Raw genomic sequence first — 17,773 nt, 5'->3', positions numbered from 1 at the left:
TCTTGCCATCCTCATCACCACCTGATTTCAAAACATTTTCATCCCTATTCACTACCCATTTCTTTCCTCAGCCCTTGGCAGCCTCTGACCCCTGCAGTCAAGCCACAGAGATAAGCATCTGTCTCTAGATTTGGCTGTTCTGGACATCTCATATAAGTGGAATCATTCCATAAGTGCCCTCTTCTCACTGGCCTTGATTTTTCATGTCTTCAGGTTTATCTGTAGTGTAGCAGGTATCAGAACTTCATTCCTTTTCACTGCTGAATAGTATTCCACCATATGACTATACTACCTTTATCCGTCAGTTGATAGATTTTGGGTTTCCTTTGGTAGCTATTCTAAATAATGTGGCAGTGAACACGCGGACATATTCTTGTGTGGACATTACAGTTCAGCTTCTTTTGCATATAAACTGAAGAGTGAAATAGCTGGGTCATGTGGAAACCATGTCTTTACTTTTTGAGGACCCACCCAACTGTTTCCCTCAAGTGGGGCATTCCCACCAGTGATGTATGAGGATTCCAGTTTCTCCACATTCTCACCAACACTATGTCCATCTTTTTCTCTTACTGTCTTCCTGGTATTTGTGAAGTAGCATCTTGTGGCTTTGTTTTGTTTTGCATAGAACTTGGTTATAGATCATAGGTATGGGGTGGGGATTGAGAGGATTCACCAGAGACAGAGTAGGGAGCAGGACAGGTGGGCTTGATGAAACACTACTGAGGGGAGCAGTGGGTGAGATCGGAGACGTCTGCTGCCACATGGGTCAGCTCCCTGGCCAGGGATTCAACTCAGACCATAGCAGTCAGAGCACTGACATTTAACCCCTAGGCTACCAGGAAGGCCCTCTCATGTTTGTTTTTTTTTTTTAATATTTATTTATTTATGCTACAGGAACTAGGGTATAGGTCAGAGGTGCAGGAGGTGAGAGGATTCACCAGAAGGGAGTAGAACAAACAGGTCCACTTGAAATACACTGTTGAGGGGAGCAGAGGGCCAGACAGGATAAGTCTGCTGTGCATTGTGGGTCAGCTTTCTGGCCAGGGATCGAACTACTGCAGTAGCTGCAGACAGCTTCTTAGTCCTGCAGCCTAACCCAGTGGGCCATCAGGGAGGCCCTCTGTTGTGGTTTTGATGATGCCATTTTTCTGTGTCCTTGGCCTAACTGGAAATTAACTGTGCCCTGAAGTACTGTACCCTCAAAATCCTGTCCCAAAGAAGCCTGGGCTATCATTCCTCTAAAGCCACTTTTATATTGGACCATTTGTGCCATAATTTCAAGTCCCTGCCACCTACATTTAACACTTCAAATAATTCATAAAGCTTTATAAGGCACATTCACAACTCAGTGTATCCTCAGGAGTCTATTAGGTAGTTTAGGCAGGAACTCATCTCATTGTTGCAAATGAAGACAAGAAGTTTCAGAGTTAACTGCCCCACCATCAAATACAATGACTAAGTGGTAGACAGATGGCTTTGGACCCCATGTCCGGGTTCCTTTGTACAGGTCAGCTGTCCACTTCCTCTGTGGACCTCGCTCACTTTTCTAGGAGACTCTTAACAAGACTTACGTTCTTCACCATCCTATAGTTCTCTGTGACTTCAACATGTTTGCTCTTGGCCCTGTAAAGTCCTAAACCTCAAGGTTTGAGGTGATGATTTCTCCTTTTTTGATTATGTTTATTTACATCAAGAGACTCATCTAAGACTTGTAGCTTCTTGCAAAGTATATATTTAGTTCAGATCCTACAGATTACAAGTACAGGCAGAAGATAACCCGTAATACCCTCTAGCATACAGCCAAGTCTGAGATGTCAGTGCCTTCATGGATGGCTTGTTAACCGTACTCAGGGAGAGTGTCCCAAGGGCTAGTAGTTTAAGTGATGATTGAATTCTTACAGCAATCTGAGGTTAGTGGTCTCTTTTACAATAGAGGAAGCTAAAACAGGCTAAATCATTTGCCTGTGGTTTCACAGTTGATAACCCATGAAGCAGCCTTCCAACTTGGGCCCTTCTGACTAGAGGCCAGAAGCAAGCAGACTGTGCCTCATGGGCCCTATCATCCTACCAGAGCACATTCCCAAAGATCAGTAACGTTCTTGCCCAATTCAGGAATTTTTGTAACCTCTGCTGTCTCAGCAAATCACAAGCCTCTTCCCTTGGTTTCTTACAGCAATAGAAGGAGTTTATCATCTCCCTCAGTCTTTAATATTAATTGAACACCACGCTATTCATGTCAAGGACTGGTGGTTGTTGTTTTTTTTTCCTTCCCTATTCTGTATTGTACCAATGGGCCAATACTCTTGTAAAAGACAATAAACATGAATCAGAAAACATACAGTCAAAAAAGCCCTTCAAGGGCCTCCCTGGTGGCACAAGAGGTTAAAGCAAAACACTATGAAGCTGTCCATAGCCACTGCAGCACAAGTTCAATCCCTGGCCAAGGAGGTGACCCACAGGGCGTAGCAGACCCCTCCTGACCCTCCCGCTCCTCTCCTCAGCAGTGTGTTTCAATAGATCTGCTTGTTCTGCTCCCTACACTGTCCCTGGTAAAGCCCTCACCTCCAACACCTCTGGCCTGTACCCCAGTTCTGGTATGCATAAATATATATACATATATTTTTTTTGATGAGATAGGATAGCTTTTTGGGGGTTATTTCTGTTTTTTTTAATTTATGCATACCAGAACTAGGGTGCAGGCCAGAAGTGCAGGGATGGGGGTTGGAGGGAGTAAGAGGATTCACCAGAGACAGTGGGGAGCAGAACAGGCAGATCTACAGAAACACATTGCTGAGGGGAGCAGCGAGCGAGACAGGAGAGGTCAGCTCCCTGGCAGGCGATGGAACTCAAGCTGCAGTGGCTGTGGACAGCTTCACAGAGCTGCAACTTACCCACTTATACCACCAGGGAACCTCCCCACCCCAGGTGATGTTAATATTCTTAAGCTTTCCTATCATTTTTTCATTAGTGTGTAGCTGAAGAAAAATAATTGTTAAAATGTATATTGAGGGAAAAAAAAGGGCTTTTATAAAACCAGTGTCCCATCCTTTTCCTCAACAAATTATTTTCTAGGTTGTTTTAAATAACTTAGTAACTTCCTTAAGGATCAAAAAAATAAATTCAGTGTTTTTGCATTGAATATAATGGTTAAGGATAAAAAGAAAATGCCTGGCTGATACATTATTAAAGATTGTTTTATAAAATTCATTTAAAATGCAATTTCTTTCTCCTTTTGCCCTTTGAGCTCATTAAAAAATATTTTAACGGCCCTCCCTGGTGGCGCAGCGGGTTAAAGCACAGCACTGAGAAGCTAAAGCCACTTCTGTATGAGTTCGATTCCCGCCTGTCCCAGAGGTGACCACATGGCGCGGCAGACCTCTCCTGACCCGCCCGCTGCTCCCCTCAGCAGTGTACTTAGTCGATCTGCCTGTTCTGCTCCCTGCTCTGTCTCTGGTGAATCCTCTCGCTGCCCCTGAGCCTCTGGCCTGTACCCCAGTTCTGTATGTATAAATAAATAAATCTTTAAAAAAAATTTTTTTTAGCACCTTTAGTGGGATGTACTTCAGGTTATCCTGTTTGCTCACTTAAAATGCACAATGTGTGGTTTGGGGAATATTGCGACATTAATTTTTTATCTATGGTGGTGAAATATATGTAACAAAAATATTAACCATTTTAAATGGACTATTTAGTGGCATTAGTTGCATTCATAATATGTGATTATTACCAGGAGAGCAATTCTTTACTTGTATTTAAATATACTCAGATTTTTTCCACTTGAGTTATCTTCATTGGTTATTTCTATTTATACTAAAATATTGCTGAATTTAGAAATAACCCACTTTGGGGTTTGGAAACAAGTAGACAATAAAGTGTAGATCGGTGACTGTAACACAGATACCTTGGGGTTATGTTGAGCGATTATATACACAAGGCTTTCAAAAACAAGTGGTTTGGTATTTTGACAAATGTTCTAGCTTATATTTTTGTAATTGGGAATTTTGTTTCTAAATTAGGTGAGATGGTTTCAGGCTGCTATTTGCAAGCAACTTTAGAAAAAGGTACACATTATGAATGGATCACTTTTATTCTCCCGAAGTGAAAAACAAATTGAATATAATCTTTCCTCTGTGTTCTCTTAACTGTTGGTCTCTCGGGTGCTAAAGATCTTAGTTAGTGGTCTCCCTGGTGGCTTCGAGGGGTTAAGTCTCAGCATTAATAAACAGTTCATAGCCACTTAGCACCAGTTCGATCCCTGGCCAGAGAGGTGACCCACAGGGCGCAGCAGACCTCTCCTGTCTCCCCACTGCTCCCCTCAGCAGTGCATTTCAGTAGATCTGCATGTTCTGCTCTCCACTCTGTCTCAGGAGAATCCTCTCACCAGCCCCCACACCCCAGACCTGCATCCAGCTCTTGCATGCATAAATAAATTAATTAAAAATATATCTCTTAATATGCCATTAAGAAATAATGGTAAGTAAATGTGACATATGTTGTGTGAAGAGTGATCAATCTTTGGATGATTTTGTAGAATTATCGCCTATTCTGTGCTTCATTTTTTATTTTTAAAGATTTTATTTATGCATACAAGAACTGGGGTGCAGGCCAGAAATGTGAGGGTGAAAGGACTCACCAGTGACAGAGAGGGGAGCAGAACAGGTGGATCTACTGAAATACACCGCTGAGGGGAGCAGTGGAGAGAAAGGAGAGGCCTACTGTGTCCTGTGGGTCAGCTTCCCGGCCTGGGGTAGAGCTCATGCCACAGTGGCTGGTGTTAGCATGATAGTGCTGAGACTTTAACCCCTGTGTCACCAGCGAAGCCCCAAGGGCCAGATTCTTGCCAAGGGAACTTGCAAGTTAGCCCAGCACTCTTAGGGCTGAGATGGTTCCTGAAACATGTGAAAGAAATTGATCAGGCCCTCCCTGGTGGCACAGCAGGTTGGAGCACAGCACTGTGAAGCTGGTTGTAGCCACTTCAGTGCAAATTTGATCCCCAGCCCCAGAGCTGACCCACATGGCACAGCAGACCTCTCCTGTCTCCCCGTGGCTCCCCTCAGCAGTGTACTTTGTCGATCTGCTTGTTCTGCTCCCTACTGTCTCTGGTGAATCCTCTCATCAGCTCTGCATCTCTGGCCTGTACCCTAGTTCTGTATGCATAAATAAATAAATCTTAAAAAAAAAAAAAATGGCCTTAAGTTTCACCTGAAGTGCCAGCCTGACATCACCCCACCACCATCCTCCCAAAAGCTTACTCTGTAAGAGCCTGAGAAGAGCCCCTAGCTGCTGGCCCACACCCTGTGAAGTCAGGGCATGAAGAGTATGGGGAGAAATAAAAGGTATTAAGAAGGTAAAAAGACGCAGGTAAACTTTAACAATATATTTTATTTCACCTAGTATATGTAAAATATTACTTTAACATAATCAACATAAAAATGCTTAGTTAAGATACTTGACTTTCTTTTTATTTTTTCGTACTGCGTTCAAAACCCAAAGTGTATCTTGTTTGTGTATCTGAACTCCTCTCAAATTTGAGTTAGCCACATCTCAAGTACTCCAAGTGGTTGGTGGCCATCTGTTTGCTGCCAGTCTTAGTGATACTAGAGAGGCCAGAGGTGTCACCGGGGCCAGAGGTGACCCCCCCACAGACAAGGCCCCTTGCAGAGTCAACATGTGGCTGGCTCAGCCCTTCTGGTCTTACAGGACAGAAGACAGACGCACCACAGCAGCTACCATTGGGGAGCTGTGGAAACACAAGGTTTACTACATTTCCAGAAGCTTCACAGGCACCTGGGGTGATGCAGGAAGGTCAACACTGGCTTTATTTTCATTTATGAGTCAATTTAATTTCAGCCGAGAAATGACTGCTGATCCAGCAGAGAACTAACTGGGTGACTTTGAGACTGGGGGCCTCTCCCACATCTAGAGGGTGGTCAAGTCCAACTGGAAACAGTTGGGGCCAATTCTCTGTCCATCACGTGGCTGCTGTCCATCATTTGGCAAGACAGTATTTATGCTGTTTACGTCCATCAAAAGGCTTCACCCCAACTAAAGACTGGAGGTGTGACTGAGGAAGACAAAGATAGCACTAGAAGCTTCCCCTGCCCCCAGGCCTGGGCCATGCCAAGCACCCACTTCCCTTTCTTCATTTTTCTCTTTTCTTCATTCCTTCACTGCCTTCTTCAAGACAAACAAGCAGAAAACGGCGGGAGGGGTGGGGAAACTATGAAAAAGAGCAAACCTTGTTCTACTCAGAACTGGAGTCCTGACTTCACCGGGCAAAGTGAAGAAAAAGCTGCGTCCTCAGAGCTGCCGGTTGTGGCCAATGGTGTGAGCGGAGGCAGATGGGCTACTGGCCTCCAGAAGGAGTCAGAGAGTCAAAGCAAGCTACACTTTGGTCCTGATGCTTCGCAGCAGGCTAGGCTAATGGGTGAGGTTGGTTTCAGAGATGGCCGCTGGGCGGCGCAGCAGACCTGGCCACACTCAGCAAGAGCAGTAGGTCTTGTAGCTGGGCCCCTGGGCTGTGAGAACTGGGCTGGACTCCAGGGGGAGGATGCTGAGGGCGCTCTCCCCATAGGAGTGCAGTCTGTTGCGGGCCATCAGCTCCTTGGCCATCAGCAAGAAGACGTTGTCTATGTTCTTGGACTCTTTGGCAGACGTCTCCAGAACAGCAAGGAGATGGTGTTTCTCAGCCAGGGTGCAGGCATCCTCAAAGAGAACGTGCCTTTTCCCCCACAAGTCAGATTTGTTCCCTGAGAGTAAGAGAGAGACCAGTATGAGTAATGTCATCTTCAAGTGAACATTTAAAAAGACCATTTTAGAGGCCTCCCTGGTGGCCTAGGGTTAAGTCTCAGCACTATCTCTGCCAAGGCCCAACACGATGGCCTGAGTTTGATCCCCAGCTAGGGAATTAAACCATAAACCACATATAGCACAGCAGACCTCTCCTGTCTCGCCTGCTGCTCCCCTCAGCAGTGTATTTCTGTAGATCTGCCTGTTCTGGTCCCTACTCTGGTGAATCCTTTCACCCTCCTCTCCACACCTCTGGCCTATATCCCAGCTCTTGTATGTATAAATAAATAAAAATAAATCTCATTAAAAAAAGCGCTGGAGAGAAAGCAGAGAAAGAGAATACTCTTACACTGTTAGTGGGAATATGAATGGGTGAAGTCACTTTGGAAGGCCATCTGGATTTACCTTAAACAACTAAAAATGGAAATATATATGACTCAGCCATCTCACCCTTAGGCATCTCGCCAAGGAACAAGAAACCACACAGCTCAAAAAACAAACTGGAGGCTCTACATTGCTTATTGCAGCATTATTTACAATAGCTAGGACGTAAAAACAACCCAAGGGTCTGCTGAGAGAGGCCTGGATTAAGAAGACAAAGTCTAATCACACAGTGGAACACTCTTCAGTCCTGAGGAAAGATGACATGTTGTCATTTACTGCAAAATGGAAGGAGTTCAAGGGAATAGTGTGTAGTAAAACAAGTCACAAAGACAGGCGGTATTGGGTATTGGCACAGCAGACGATTTGGCAAGGCAAAGCCTGTGGGCACTAACAAACCAAGTGAGGCTTCCAAGCTGAAGGGGGTGGGAGGTGCGGGGAAAAGGTCAGTGGGGTAAAGTGGAGATGCATGGGTCCAACCCTAAAGAAAGGGGTTCTTCATCATGTTAGGGAGACAAGAGAAACACATGGACAATTAAACAGCTATGCAAGAATTTACTAGTCCTAGGAAACAGGATCTCGAACCGGAAACCAGGCCACAAAATACACTATATGCCAAGAACCAGGGCTGACCGGTCCAACTGTTAATAATACAGGTATACTATCCTTAACTGTGTCTCATGCATCCAAACCCCAATGTTTTTTCTAAAAAGATTGATTTATTTTTGCATACAGAACTGGGGTACAGGCCAGAGGTGTGGGGGCGTTAAGAAGATTCGCCAGAAACAGAGTGGGGAGCAGAACAGGCAGATCTACTGAAACACACTGCTGAGGGGAGCAGCGGGGAGACAGAAGAGGTCTGCTGCACCCTGTGGGTCACTCCCTGGCTGGGGCTCGAACTCTCACTGAAGAGGCTACCGCTAGCTTGCCGTGCTGCATCCTAACCCGTTGTGCTACCAGGGAGGGACTGAACCCCGATGTTTTTTGGTAATTCATCTGAGAGTAAAATCTGCCTTGAACTGGTCACTTCAAGATTTTATTCCTCCCGCTTTGTATGGCCAGTCAGCCATGCCACGGTGTAAATATTAATACATCTGATCTGACGAGGCCGTCGGCCCAGACTCCATGAGGGTCAGGTAACACGAAGGCGCCCTTCTAAGCTCTTTAGACCTAAAGGTTCTTGTTGAGAGCCCATGAGCCTGTGACTGTAACAGAAGCCTAAGTGACAGGTCTGCCAGGATCTTAGGGGGACGAATAGCAGATGCCAGGGAAGGGTGAGACAGAATATCCAGCAAAAGGGAATGCGTTTAAGCCCTTACCTGAGGGAGAGTCTAAGGGGTTAAGATTCCAGAAACAGAACAGAGGGGTGTGAGGAAAGAAGGGATTTTGGATCAACACCGCAAAGACGTAGACAAGAAATGGTTTGAAAATAACAAGTCCAGAAAAAAAAAAAAAAAGAAAGAAAATAACTAGTCCAGGCCCTCCCCGGCACAACGGATTAAAGCGCAGCACTGTGAAGCCAGCCACAGCCGCTTCAGCGTGAGTTTGATCCTGGCCAGGGAGGTGACCCACAGGGTCCCTCCCTGCCCTGCCCGCTGCTCCCCTCAGCATTGTGCTTGTCAACCTGTCTGTTCCGCTCCCCGCTCTGTCTCTGGTGAATCCTCTCACCCCCACCTCTGGCCTGTATCTCAGTTCTTGTATGCATAAATAAATAAATCTTAAAAAAAGAAAATACCAAGTCCTTTCTAGAATTGTGATAGCAAAAATGCACAGGTGTTTGAGCCAATGGTTTTTGCCAACAGCCTCTGCCTTATGACCCAGCCCAAGCTGCATCCTGGGACCCCTCCACTCCTAGGTCCAGTCGTTTGTCCAGGGTGGGCCCCTCGCCCAGGCCTCTCACCCTTAAGTTGGCCAGCAGCCCGGGCCAGGCTTTGCCGTGAAGAGAGGGAATGGGGTAGCAGAGGCCCCTTTCTGAGCACCGGAAACCGGCGGATCCAGTAGCTGGGGCCGGCGCTTTGAGCCTCCATGAGGAAAGGTTTGGGGTGAGAAGGAGTGGCAGGCCCAGGCTATCCTGGACTTCAGAAGCAGCTGAGAGGGGGGAAACAGCTGCAGGATGGAGGACAAAGAGGCCCGTTCCTAGGGTCCCACTCTGAGAAGAGGGTCCCCAAGTTATCGCTTGTTGGTGAAGAGTCCTGGCTCCACTGTGGGTCCCTGCTCTGGCTGGGGCACAGCTGCTGGCGTTTCCTAGATCCCAGGGACTGGCACCAGGGGACACAACGTGCCCCGCTCTGTGATTTGAAGACCAGCAATGACTTAGCTGCTTCAAACCAATGAACCAGCCAAAAAACAACGTGCCAGGCGCTGTGGAGTCAAGTCCATAGATCATGTCATTAAATGTCCACAAAAGCCCACTGCTGGCATCTTATAGACAAGGAAACTAAGGTGCAGGGGCTGGGAAACACTTGTCAGTGAGAAGTCAGCTCACACGTGGAACGCCGCCCTCTCTTCCGGTCCCACAGGGCTTCGGGACCTGTGCACAAGAGGATCCTGTTAGAACGAAGATCCCTTTTCGGGGAGCTCTGGCCCGCTGAGCACCTGACGCTGCGGTGCGTGGCCCACACGAGGGCAGGGTCGGAGCCAGCCTGCCCAACCGAAGCAGCTGCTTGATGAACAGTGCCCCTGAGAGGAAGGAAGAGTGGCTCTTCTTGCAAAACTAAAGAGAAGTGACCGAAACACTCATTTTCCTGAATGTACCTAGGGCCCCTCATGCGCGCCGGGAGTTCACTTTGTGTGGCCCAAGTTGGTCATTTTGACGCCTCCGTGGGTCCTAATCAGTGTAAGAAGGCACTTGAGAGCATCGTCGCTGTAGTTCATGCCAGGGCTGCCCCTGGGAACCTCAGAGCACAGATACTTCCTGAGTGTGTGTGTGAGAATCAGCTGGGCATGCCTTCCTCGAGCGGCCCTGGGCCCTGCCCCAGGCCTCCGGAAAAAGAAACTCTAGGCTGGGCCTTGGACTATGCATTCTTAACACGTTCTTCCTCCCTCACCTCCCAGTTCTCATTCTCAGATGAATCTGATGGGAATTTCTGGACCAGATGCTTTCTGAGGTCCTGTTCACCCAGTGCCCTTATTTAAAAAAATATATTTATTTTATTTATGTATGCATACAAGAGCTGGAATGCAGGCCAGAGGTGCGGGGTTGAGAGGATTCACCCGAGACAGAGTGGGGAGCAGAACATTGCCAAAATACAGTGCTGAGGGGAGAGGCGGGGAGGCAGGAGAGGTCTGTGGGGCCATGTGGGTCAGCTCCCTGGCTGGGGATGGAACTCATGCCGCAGTGGGTGCAGACAGCTCCACAGTGCTGAGACTTAACCCCTAGGCCACCGGGGAGGCCCCAGCGCACTTATTAATGAGCTATGTCCCGTGCCTCCAGGGGCATGTGGAAAGGGGCGTCAGCGAGGGGCCAGTAAAGGAGAGTGAGATCCCATACCGATCAGCATGATGGGCAGGTTCGCTGCTCCGTATGTTTCTATCTCGTTAATCCACTGGGGAACAGACTCGAAGGTGGACCTCCGGGTGACGTCGTAGGCAATGATGGCCGCGTGTGCGCTGCGGTAGTAGCTGTGGGTGATGGCCCGGAAGCGCTCCTGGCCCGCTGTGTCCCACACCTGCATCTGCAGCAGGGCAGGAAAGGGGACGAGCGTCAGGAGCCTGACGGGCCTTGCCCACTTGGGTCAGCTGAGAAAAGGCTTCCCTGGCTTCATCTCTCTATGCCCAGATTCAGGAAATTTGGGAGGGAGGTGTACAGCGAGGGGGGTTTTCAGCAGCTCCCCAGGGGGATTTGGATGGGCTTTCAGGACTGGAGGGTGGGGTTAATGTCCCCCAGTCTGTGTTCTTTTCGGTTTCAGTCCTGGCCAGATCACTGCTAACAAACAAAGTAACTGTAACCTCAGTCGACCCTGTGGCCAGATCACTGCTAACAAAGTAACCATAACCGTGTGGTGGCCAGACCATCCTACAATTTCCCACATTGTTTCCTAAACGTCCTTGTACTATCATTTCTATTTAATCAGGAGCCTAAACGGACCCAGCTATTAGTGTATTTCACTATTGCTTTTTGCTCTTTCTCTAATCAAGCAAGAGCAAATTCCTCACGCTATTTCAATTTGCACTTTAGTTAGGAGTGAGGGTTTCCACCTTTACAGAAGTTCTTATAAAGTTTGTGGTCAATCTGTGAACTTCCTGCTTTTGGATCTGGTTGCTGTTCTTAGACACACTTCAGGGCTCTTATCTGAGGCAAGACACTAGCCACTTGTCAAGTTCCATATCTGCTAACATTCCAGTTTGTCATTCATCTTTTCACCTTTTTATGGTCGCTGAGGGTGTTGAAATTTGACCTTTGTCTAGTTATATAGAAACAAATATATTTGACCTTTAGATTGTTCAATCGAACACTATTTTCCTTTATGGTCTCTCTTGCTTCTAAACACGCCTCCCCCCGCCCTCCCATACGTCCACGCTTTCCTGTTTTAGGTTGAAACTGTTACTCTGCTGCCGCGCGCTGTGCCGGGAGCCCTGAAGCCCACCCACGCTGACCTTCACTTTCTTGCCATCGACGTGGAGGGAACACACAGTGAAGTCCACCCCGATGGTGCTGTACCGGACCTCCGAGTAGACCCCGGACCGGAAGTGCTGCACCACACACGTCTTCCCCACGTTGGAGTCCCCGACCAGGATGATCTTGAACAAATAGTCGAAGTTCTCCTCCTCTGCCTTGGCTGAGCTGAACTGCATGGCTCCTACCTGGCTGACCAGACCTAGATGAAAAGGAATTCGGCATCTAGCGGGCATCTCCGAGACGCCAGACACCGTTGCAGGCACTCGGGATGCAGGAGCGGATATGATGGGTGGTCACAGCACTCACATCTTGGTGGGAGAAAGGGCACGTGAGCACTGGTCCCCCACCCCCCACCCACACTCCGCCTCCCCTTGCAGGGGCCCAGGGCATGGCAGGGTGGCAGAGGAGACACGGCGTGGGCTCCTCTCCGCTCCACGTGAGCAGAGGGAAGCGCCCCAGCGAGGCCCAGGAGGCGGCCTTTGCAGGCAGCCAGCAACAAGGGTCAGCGAGACCTTAGGGGAAAAGTGATGCAGCCTTTTTCTCCTAACAGGCACCAGATTTTTCTGAAGCAGGAACTTGGAGATTACTCAAAATGAATCTTGTGGTCTGAATGTAATTTCTATGGCGAGGTTCCCCAAATTAATCGTTCTCATAAGCCTTATCGTTATCAAGTTGTCTGGGGAAAATAATTAAAATGATACGTCTCTGGAGCCCACCAGAGACCTGGTAAATATATTTGAACACCACACACAAGTACATGTTTCTTGGGGACTCTGATAACCAGTCAGGTTTAGGAAACTTTGGTCATGCAATCACTCACCTGAAACTATAGCGCAACCCCCACGTCTTGGTTTAACTATTCACTTGTGCGTCAATGTCTCAGATCATGAGAAACTTGCTACCTCCTTAAAAAAAATCCATTTTGTGCCCCTCCCTGGTGGCGCAACGGATTAAAGCACAGCACTAAGAAGCTGAAACCACTTCCGCATGAGTTTGATTCCCGCCTGCCCCGGAGGAGACCACATGGCGCGGCAGACCTCTCCTGGCCCGCCCGCTGCTCCCCTCAGCAGTGTACTTCGTCGATCTGCCTGTTCTGCTCCCCACTCTGTCTCTGGTGAATCCTCTCACCCTCCGCATCTCTGGCCTATACCCCAGTTCTGTATGAATAAATAAATAAATTAAAAAAAAATCCATTTTGTGGGAGCAGCTCTAACCCATGGGTGAAATCTGTCTCCCTGGAGTTTTGTCTGTTGACTTTCCTGCGAAGCTGGGGTATGCAAATCTCAATTCCACACATGACAGCCCATGAGATATTTGAAGCAATGACCAGAACCCTTGAAGGCGAATGTCCCTGCGCCCTTCATAACAGTTGATACTGGTAGGTCTCCTTGTCAAAGGCCTCATGCCATGTGACTAAGGTTGATAGGCTGTGCATTGCTCTTGCCTTCTGCCTGACACCCTTCTTCATTTCCCCAGTTTTATTCTCTGGTATTCTTTGTTGTCATAGAAAAGGACAAGTTTCTGTCATCACCCAAGTTAAAATGCACATAATCTCTACTCTATATGTAAACCCTGAAGCTTTAAGAGCAGGAAGAAGGATCTCATCTCATCTCCTCTGTCTCTCTCCCACAATCTCACTTCTTCTCTCTCTGATGCCTCCAAAGTCACAATCTAGCAGACAAGAGACACAGTCAACAGCTCCCCTTCCTTTTCTGACTTTTTAAAAAAGAAAGTTGGCCCTCCCTGGTGGCGCAGCGGGTTAAAGCACAGCACTAAGAAGCTAAAACCACTTCAGCATGAGTTCGATTCCCGCCTGCCCCGGAGGTGACCACATGGCGTGGCAGACCTCTCCTGACCCGCCCGCTGCTCCCCTCAGGAGTGTACTTCGTAGATCTGCCTGTTCTGCTCCCCACTCTGTCTCTGGTGAAGCCTCTCACCCTCCACATCTCTGGCCTGTACTCCAGTTCCATATGAGTAAATAAATAAATCTTAAAAAAGAAAGTCATTCCACTTCCGGTGACTTATCACTACAACTTGAGCTTAAGCCTTAGTTCCATGTCCCTCCGGAGCCCCCCAAAAGTCCTTAGGGTTTCCACACAGCCAGTCTACCTTAGCCTATGCCCCTTGGAGGAGGAGGACGAGCAGCGGCCCCCAGAGCCCTCCACCTCCCATCCGCAGCCCTCACCTGCCCAGTTCATCTATGGCACACCTCTCCTACTCTGCACCTCTGCTGGCAGGTAAGGTTTTCTTTCTCTCCTTGTTTCCCTTTTCGGCTCGCGGTTCTCCTTCCTCCTGCTTCGCCGCAGCGCGTGGTGTGAGCTGTAGCTGTTTTCCGGTGGCAGGTTTGGCGGCCTCAGAAAGCGAAAGGGAAGTGCCAGCCCTCCCACCTCTCCTGAGCTCGAGCTGCCTCTGGGGAGGAGGCCCGGGGAGCGCTGGGCAGAGACGAGGCGGCAGCACACAGTCCACTTCCCCACCCAACAAACACACAGCTCGTTGGAAGGACGGAGCAGTTAACTCAGCCAGTGCATGTGCGTCGGACGCTGCCTCGTTCCTGCTTTCTGTGCACCCTTTCCCCGGCACCCCTTGCTGGCTTGGAGGAAGTTCTGCAGGAGTAAAGGGGTGCAGCTCTGGCTTTTGTCATTTAATTGCTTTGGGGGCTTGAATAGCTTTTTTTAGGAGCCACTGAGAGAAAGGAGGAAATTCAAAACTAAAAACTGAATTTGCATGGGAAGAAGGCGCTGGGGGAAAAAGTCTGTATTCCTTCCCCGTCCCCCTCCCTCCTCCCCCCAAATCTACTATAAGAAAGGTTGATTTCTAGCTCTGAGAATACTTCCTGGCTCCCTAGTGCTGGCAAGAGAAGCCTAAAGCTGAATTTTTCTTATTTTTAATCCCAGAGTCTAGAAGAGTCTGCAGATAAGACACACAGTCCCCACCACTGCCCCCACATTTAACTGACTTTTCAAAGTAATTTCACCTGCCTGTGTCTTATCACTGTAACTTGAGAGGTAACTTCTCATGTCCTAGGGACTAGCTTTTCTCCACTACATACGGAGTCTGTAACATTTGGACGGTGGAGCTCTAGACACAGTGAGCAAAGGAGAGATCCACGATGATAAAATATTTAAATTGGCCTAGTATTTCCTAACTGTGCGCTGAGACCTATTCATGAGTCATGAAATCAATTTTAGCGGTTTGCAATCAGCATTTTTACAAAAGTGATGAGCAAAACACTTTAGATTGTATCTCATGGAGAGAGGGTAAGCATTGTTTTATGAAAAGTCTGAATTAGTTGTACCTAGCATGTGCCTATCGGGGAGAAGTAAAGTGTATTTCCTGTTCCTAGGTGGATGTTTAAAAAGATTGAGAAACACTTACAGGACAATTTCTTCACTCCCCAAGATGATTTTCTCAGCTAACCTTTAAAATGTGACTATTCTCACCTCAAATTCTATCTATACATTGACTTGCAGGAATCTCTCTTTTGGGTAAAATAAACCCAAGCTGGTGGGTAGAGTAAGACAGTAAAAGACATTGCTACATGCTCTGTTGCAGGACTTGAGACCCAACCCCGTGTCTGTGACTTGGAAAAGAAATGTTGCTTAAGATCCACCACAATGTTTGGACAGGGTGGCGGAAAGAATACCCACCAGACAGCAATGTCAGCCAGCCCTTAGGTTTTAAATGGGTCTTTCTTCTGAAATGGTGACTTTGAAAGGAAATAACCAGCCGGCCCTCCCTGGTGGCTCAGCGGGTTAAAGCACAGCACTAAGAAGCTAAAGCCACTTCAGCATGAGTTCGATCCCCGCCTGCCCCAGGGGTGACCCACATGGCGCAGCAGACCTCTCCTGGCCCACCCGCTGCTCCCCTCAGCAGTGTACTTCATCAGTGGGCCTGTTCTGTTCCCCACTCTGTCTCTGGTAAAGCCTCTCACCACCCCTGAACCTCTGGCTTGCATCCCAGTTTTGTATGCATAAGTAAATAAATCTTAAAAAAAAAAAAAAAAGAAAAGAAAAGAAAGAAAGAAAAGAAAAGAACCAGCTACTCAGACCCAGCAACTGGAGAGCATCTAGAAGCAGGAATTAAATGGTAAAACATCTCCATGGCTACGGAAGTCAAGGAGAAAAAGATTCTGCCCCTCACTGGCCCTCTGCTAAGGGGATGAGTGTACAAAGTATAGCTTGGGTGATGGGAAGAAAGGCATTCTTAACCTAAATTTATGTAGACATGTGCATGCAGACACACAAATGCACACTTACTATTTCAACTGTATTAAGTAAGTGTTCTCTTCAATGGTATAAAGCATATTCAAACTGCTGTGCTATCATCCTCTCTAAAATCTTTTTATCATTCCACCTGAAACTCTATGCCCATTAAAGAATAACTCCTATCTCCCCCTGTCCTGCTCTCTTTCCCCATGAATTTGACTATCCCAGGAACTTCATCTAAATGGAATCCTGTAACATTTGTCCCTCTGTGTCTGGCTCATTTCACTCAGCACAATGTTTTCGAGGTTATCCGTCTGGTAGGTATTAGAAAGTCATACCTTTTTAAAGGCTGAATAATATTCCACAACACATTTTTAAAAATAAAAGTGAAACGTTTGATTTTTTTTTTTGCTCAACCTGACATCACTCACCATCCCACCCCTACACACAGATGACTAGAAACCAAACTACCACAGCATTGTGCAAATACAAATATGAATGAAATATAAGGGGCTTCATTCTCCAACTTGAAAATAAGGGAGGAGACTCCACTCTCCCTTTCCTTTTAAGATTTTTTTCTCTGTCCAAATATGTGTCTATCTTTATAACGGCAAAATAATCTCTGACAAGTCTTACATCAGGAAGGTTGCTCCCAGATCCTAGGATCCATCTTTTGAAATGCGAGTATCAAGGGAGGTACTGCTCCCAAGCCTATAACCTAGGTGACCACCACCCCAAGTTCCCCTGGGAGGGTAAAAACTCATATTCCTGCGGGTGCCTTGCTCCATTTTGCAAAGCTGTCTTATGTCCCAAAGGCACGAGAAGTTGGTTTCTTCTCTGGATAAACTAACACTGGTGGTGTCTCCAGGCACCAAAATAAAGTTAGGAAGGACTCAGTGGGACAAAGGCCATGTCTTCTTATTTAGGGACTAGTGATTGCTTATGCTGAGAATGCCCAGTAATGGCTTGTGTCTGCCAGCCTATAAAGGGAAAAGAGCCCTTTCTGTCTGCATTTCTCAGCAAGTTGCCTTTAATACACATCACATTCTGGTTTAATGCTTATTCAGTAACAAAACTGTTTTCTTCCTCTTCTACCTTTGTGGAGAGGTTTTTCTGGGCTTGGAACATTATTTTTAAAACATTCTATTTTGCAAGCAATTGAAACAGAGTGCAAGAGGACAGAGGGTCTTCTTCAAAGCCCTGAACCTCCTTTAATTTTTGCCTGAGGAATCCAGGATCTTAAGGTTCACCTATTTCTTAGGTGGGTGGGGTGGGGTGCAGAAAAGTGAATGATACTGATCTTGCCTGCTTGGCAGCTGCAGTTAATGAACTTAAACAAAAATATAGAACTTATGCTTAGCAACCCCCCTCACCCCCCCCCCCACAGGTCAATAGCACACTTAGAACCTTCTTTCCATAACAACAAAGAGCGGATTAAAGATTTTTTGGAAAAAAAAAAAAAACACACACACACACAAAACAAAAAACATGATCTATACAGCATTGGTCCTCAGACTATTTTTTATCTGTCCCTTACAGTCTTTTTCCAACTAACATACCTGGCCGGTGTCTCCCTGCCCAGCAGCCGGGTTCAGGGAGGTGTCCGCTCTCGGCTGGCACCACTCCCGTCCTCCCGCGCCCGTTCCCGCCCTCACATCCCGGCAGGTGAAGCCGCGCGGCCGAACTACAACTCCCGGCATGCCCCGGGAAGGGCGGGTCACGTGAGCGCCCGGAAACCCTGGCCGCCGCGCTGGGCTGAGGTGGCGGCGGGGGCGGCGGG

The 17,773-nt window shown here is 47.6% G+C and overlaps 1 protein-coding gene across 2 annotated transcripts; it reads right to left on the bottom strand.

Annotated features, from left to right (window-relative positions):
- Nucleotides 1-5,454: 5,454 nt before the first annotated feature.
- RAB19 (RAB19, member RAS oncogene family) lies at nt 5,455-17,615 on the bottom strand. Of its 2 annotated transcripts, none has more exons than XM_012720794.1 (4): nt 17,553-17,615; nt 11,767-11,987; nt 10,661-10,844; nt 5,455-6,749 (listed from the first exon to the last, which is right to left on the bottom strand). In XM_012720794.1, exons 2-4 carry the CDS (start codon nt 11,962-11,964, stop codon nt 6,481-6,483), a joined length of 651 nt encoding a protein of 216 aa, XP_012576248.1. In that variant the 5' UTR covers nt 11,965-11,987; nt 17,553-17,615; the 3' UTR covers nt 5,455-6,480. The 2 variants fall into 2 exon arrangements, with proteins under 2 accessions (XP_012576248.1, XP_004677144.2); XM_004677087.2 differs by lacking the exon at nt 17,553-17,615 and adding an exon at nt 13,974-14,117.
- Nucleotides 17,616-17,773: the final 158 nt, after the last annotated feature.

Source organism: Condylura cristata, unplaced genomic scaffold, assembly GCF_000260355.1.
Source record: "Condylura cristata isolate star-nosed mole 26May11 unplaced genomic scaffold, ConCri1.0 scaffold00005, whole genome shotgun sequence".
Taxonomy (NCBI): domain Eukaryota; kingdom Metazoa; phylum Chordata; class Mammalia; order Eulipotyphla; family Talpidae; genus Condylura; species Condylura cristata.
Note: the sequence above shows the minus strand (reverse complement) of the source record. Positions and strands in the feature narration are given on the sequence as shown.

Excerpts from the sequence above, each read along its gene's own strand:
- RAB19 (XM_004677087.2), bottom strand. Across the intron at positions 10,845-11,766 it reads TCGATGGCAAGAAAGTGAAG|ATGCAGGTGTGGGACACAGC; the intron begins GTCAGCGTGGGT and ends GCCCTGCTGCAG. Across the intron at positions 6,750-10,660 it reads CCTGCCCATCATGCTGATCG|GGAACAAATCTGACTTGTGG; the intron begins GTATGGGATCTC and ends TCTTACTCTCAG.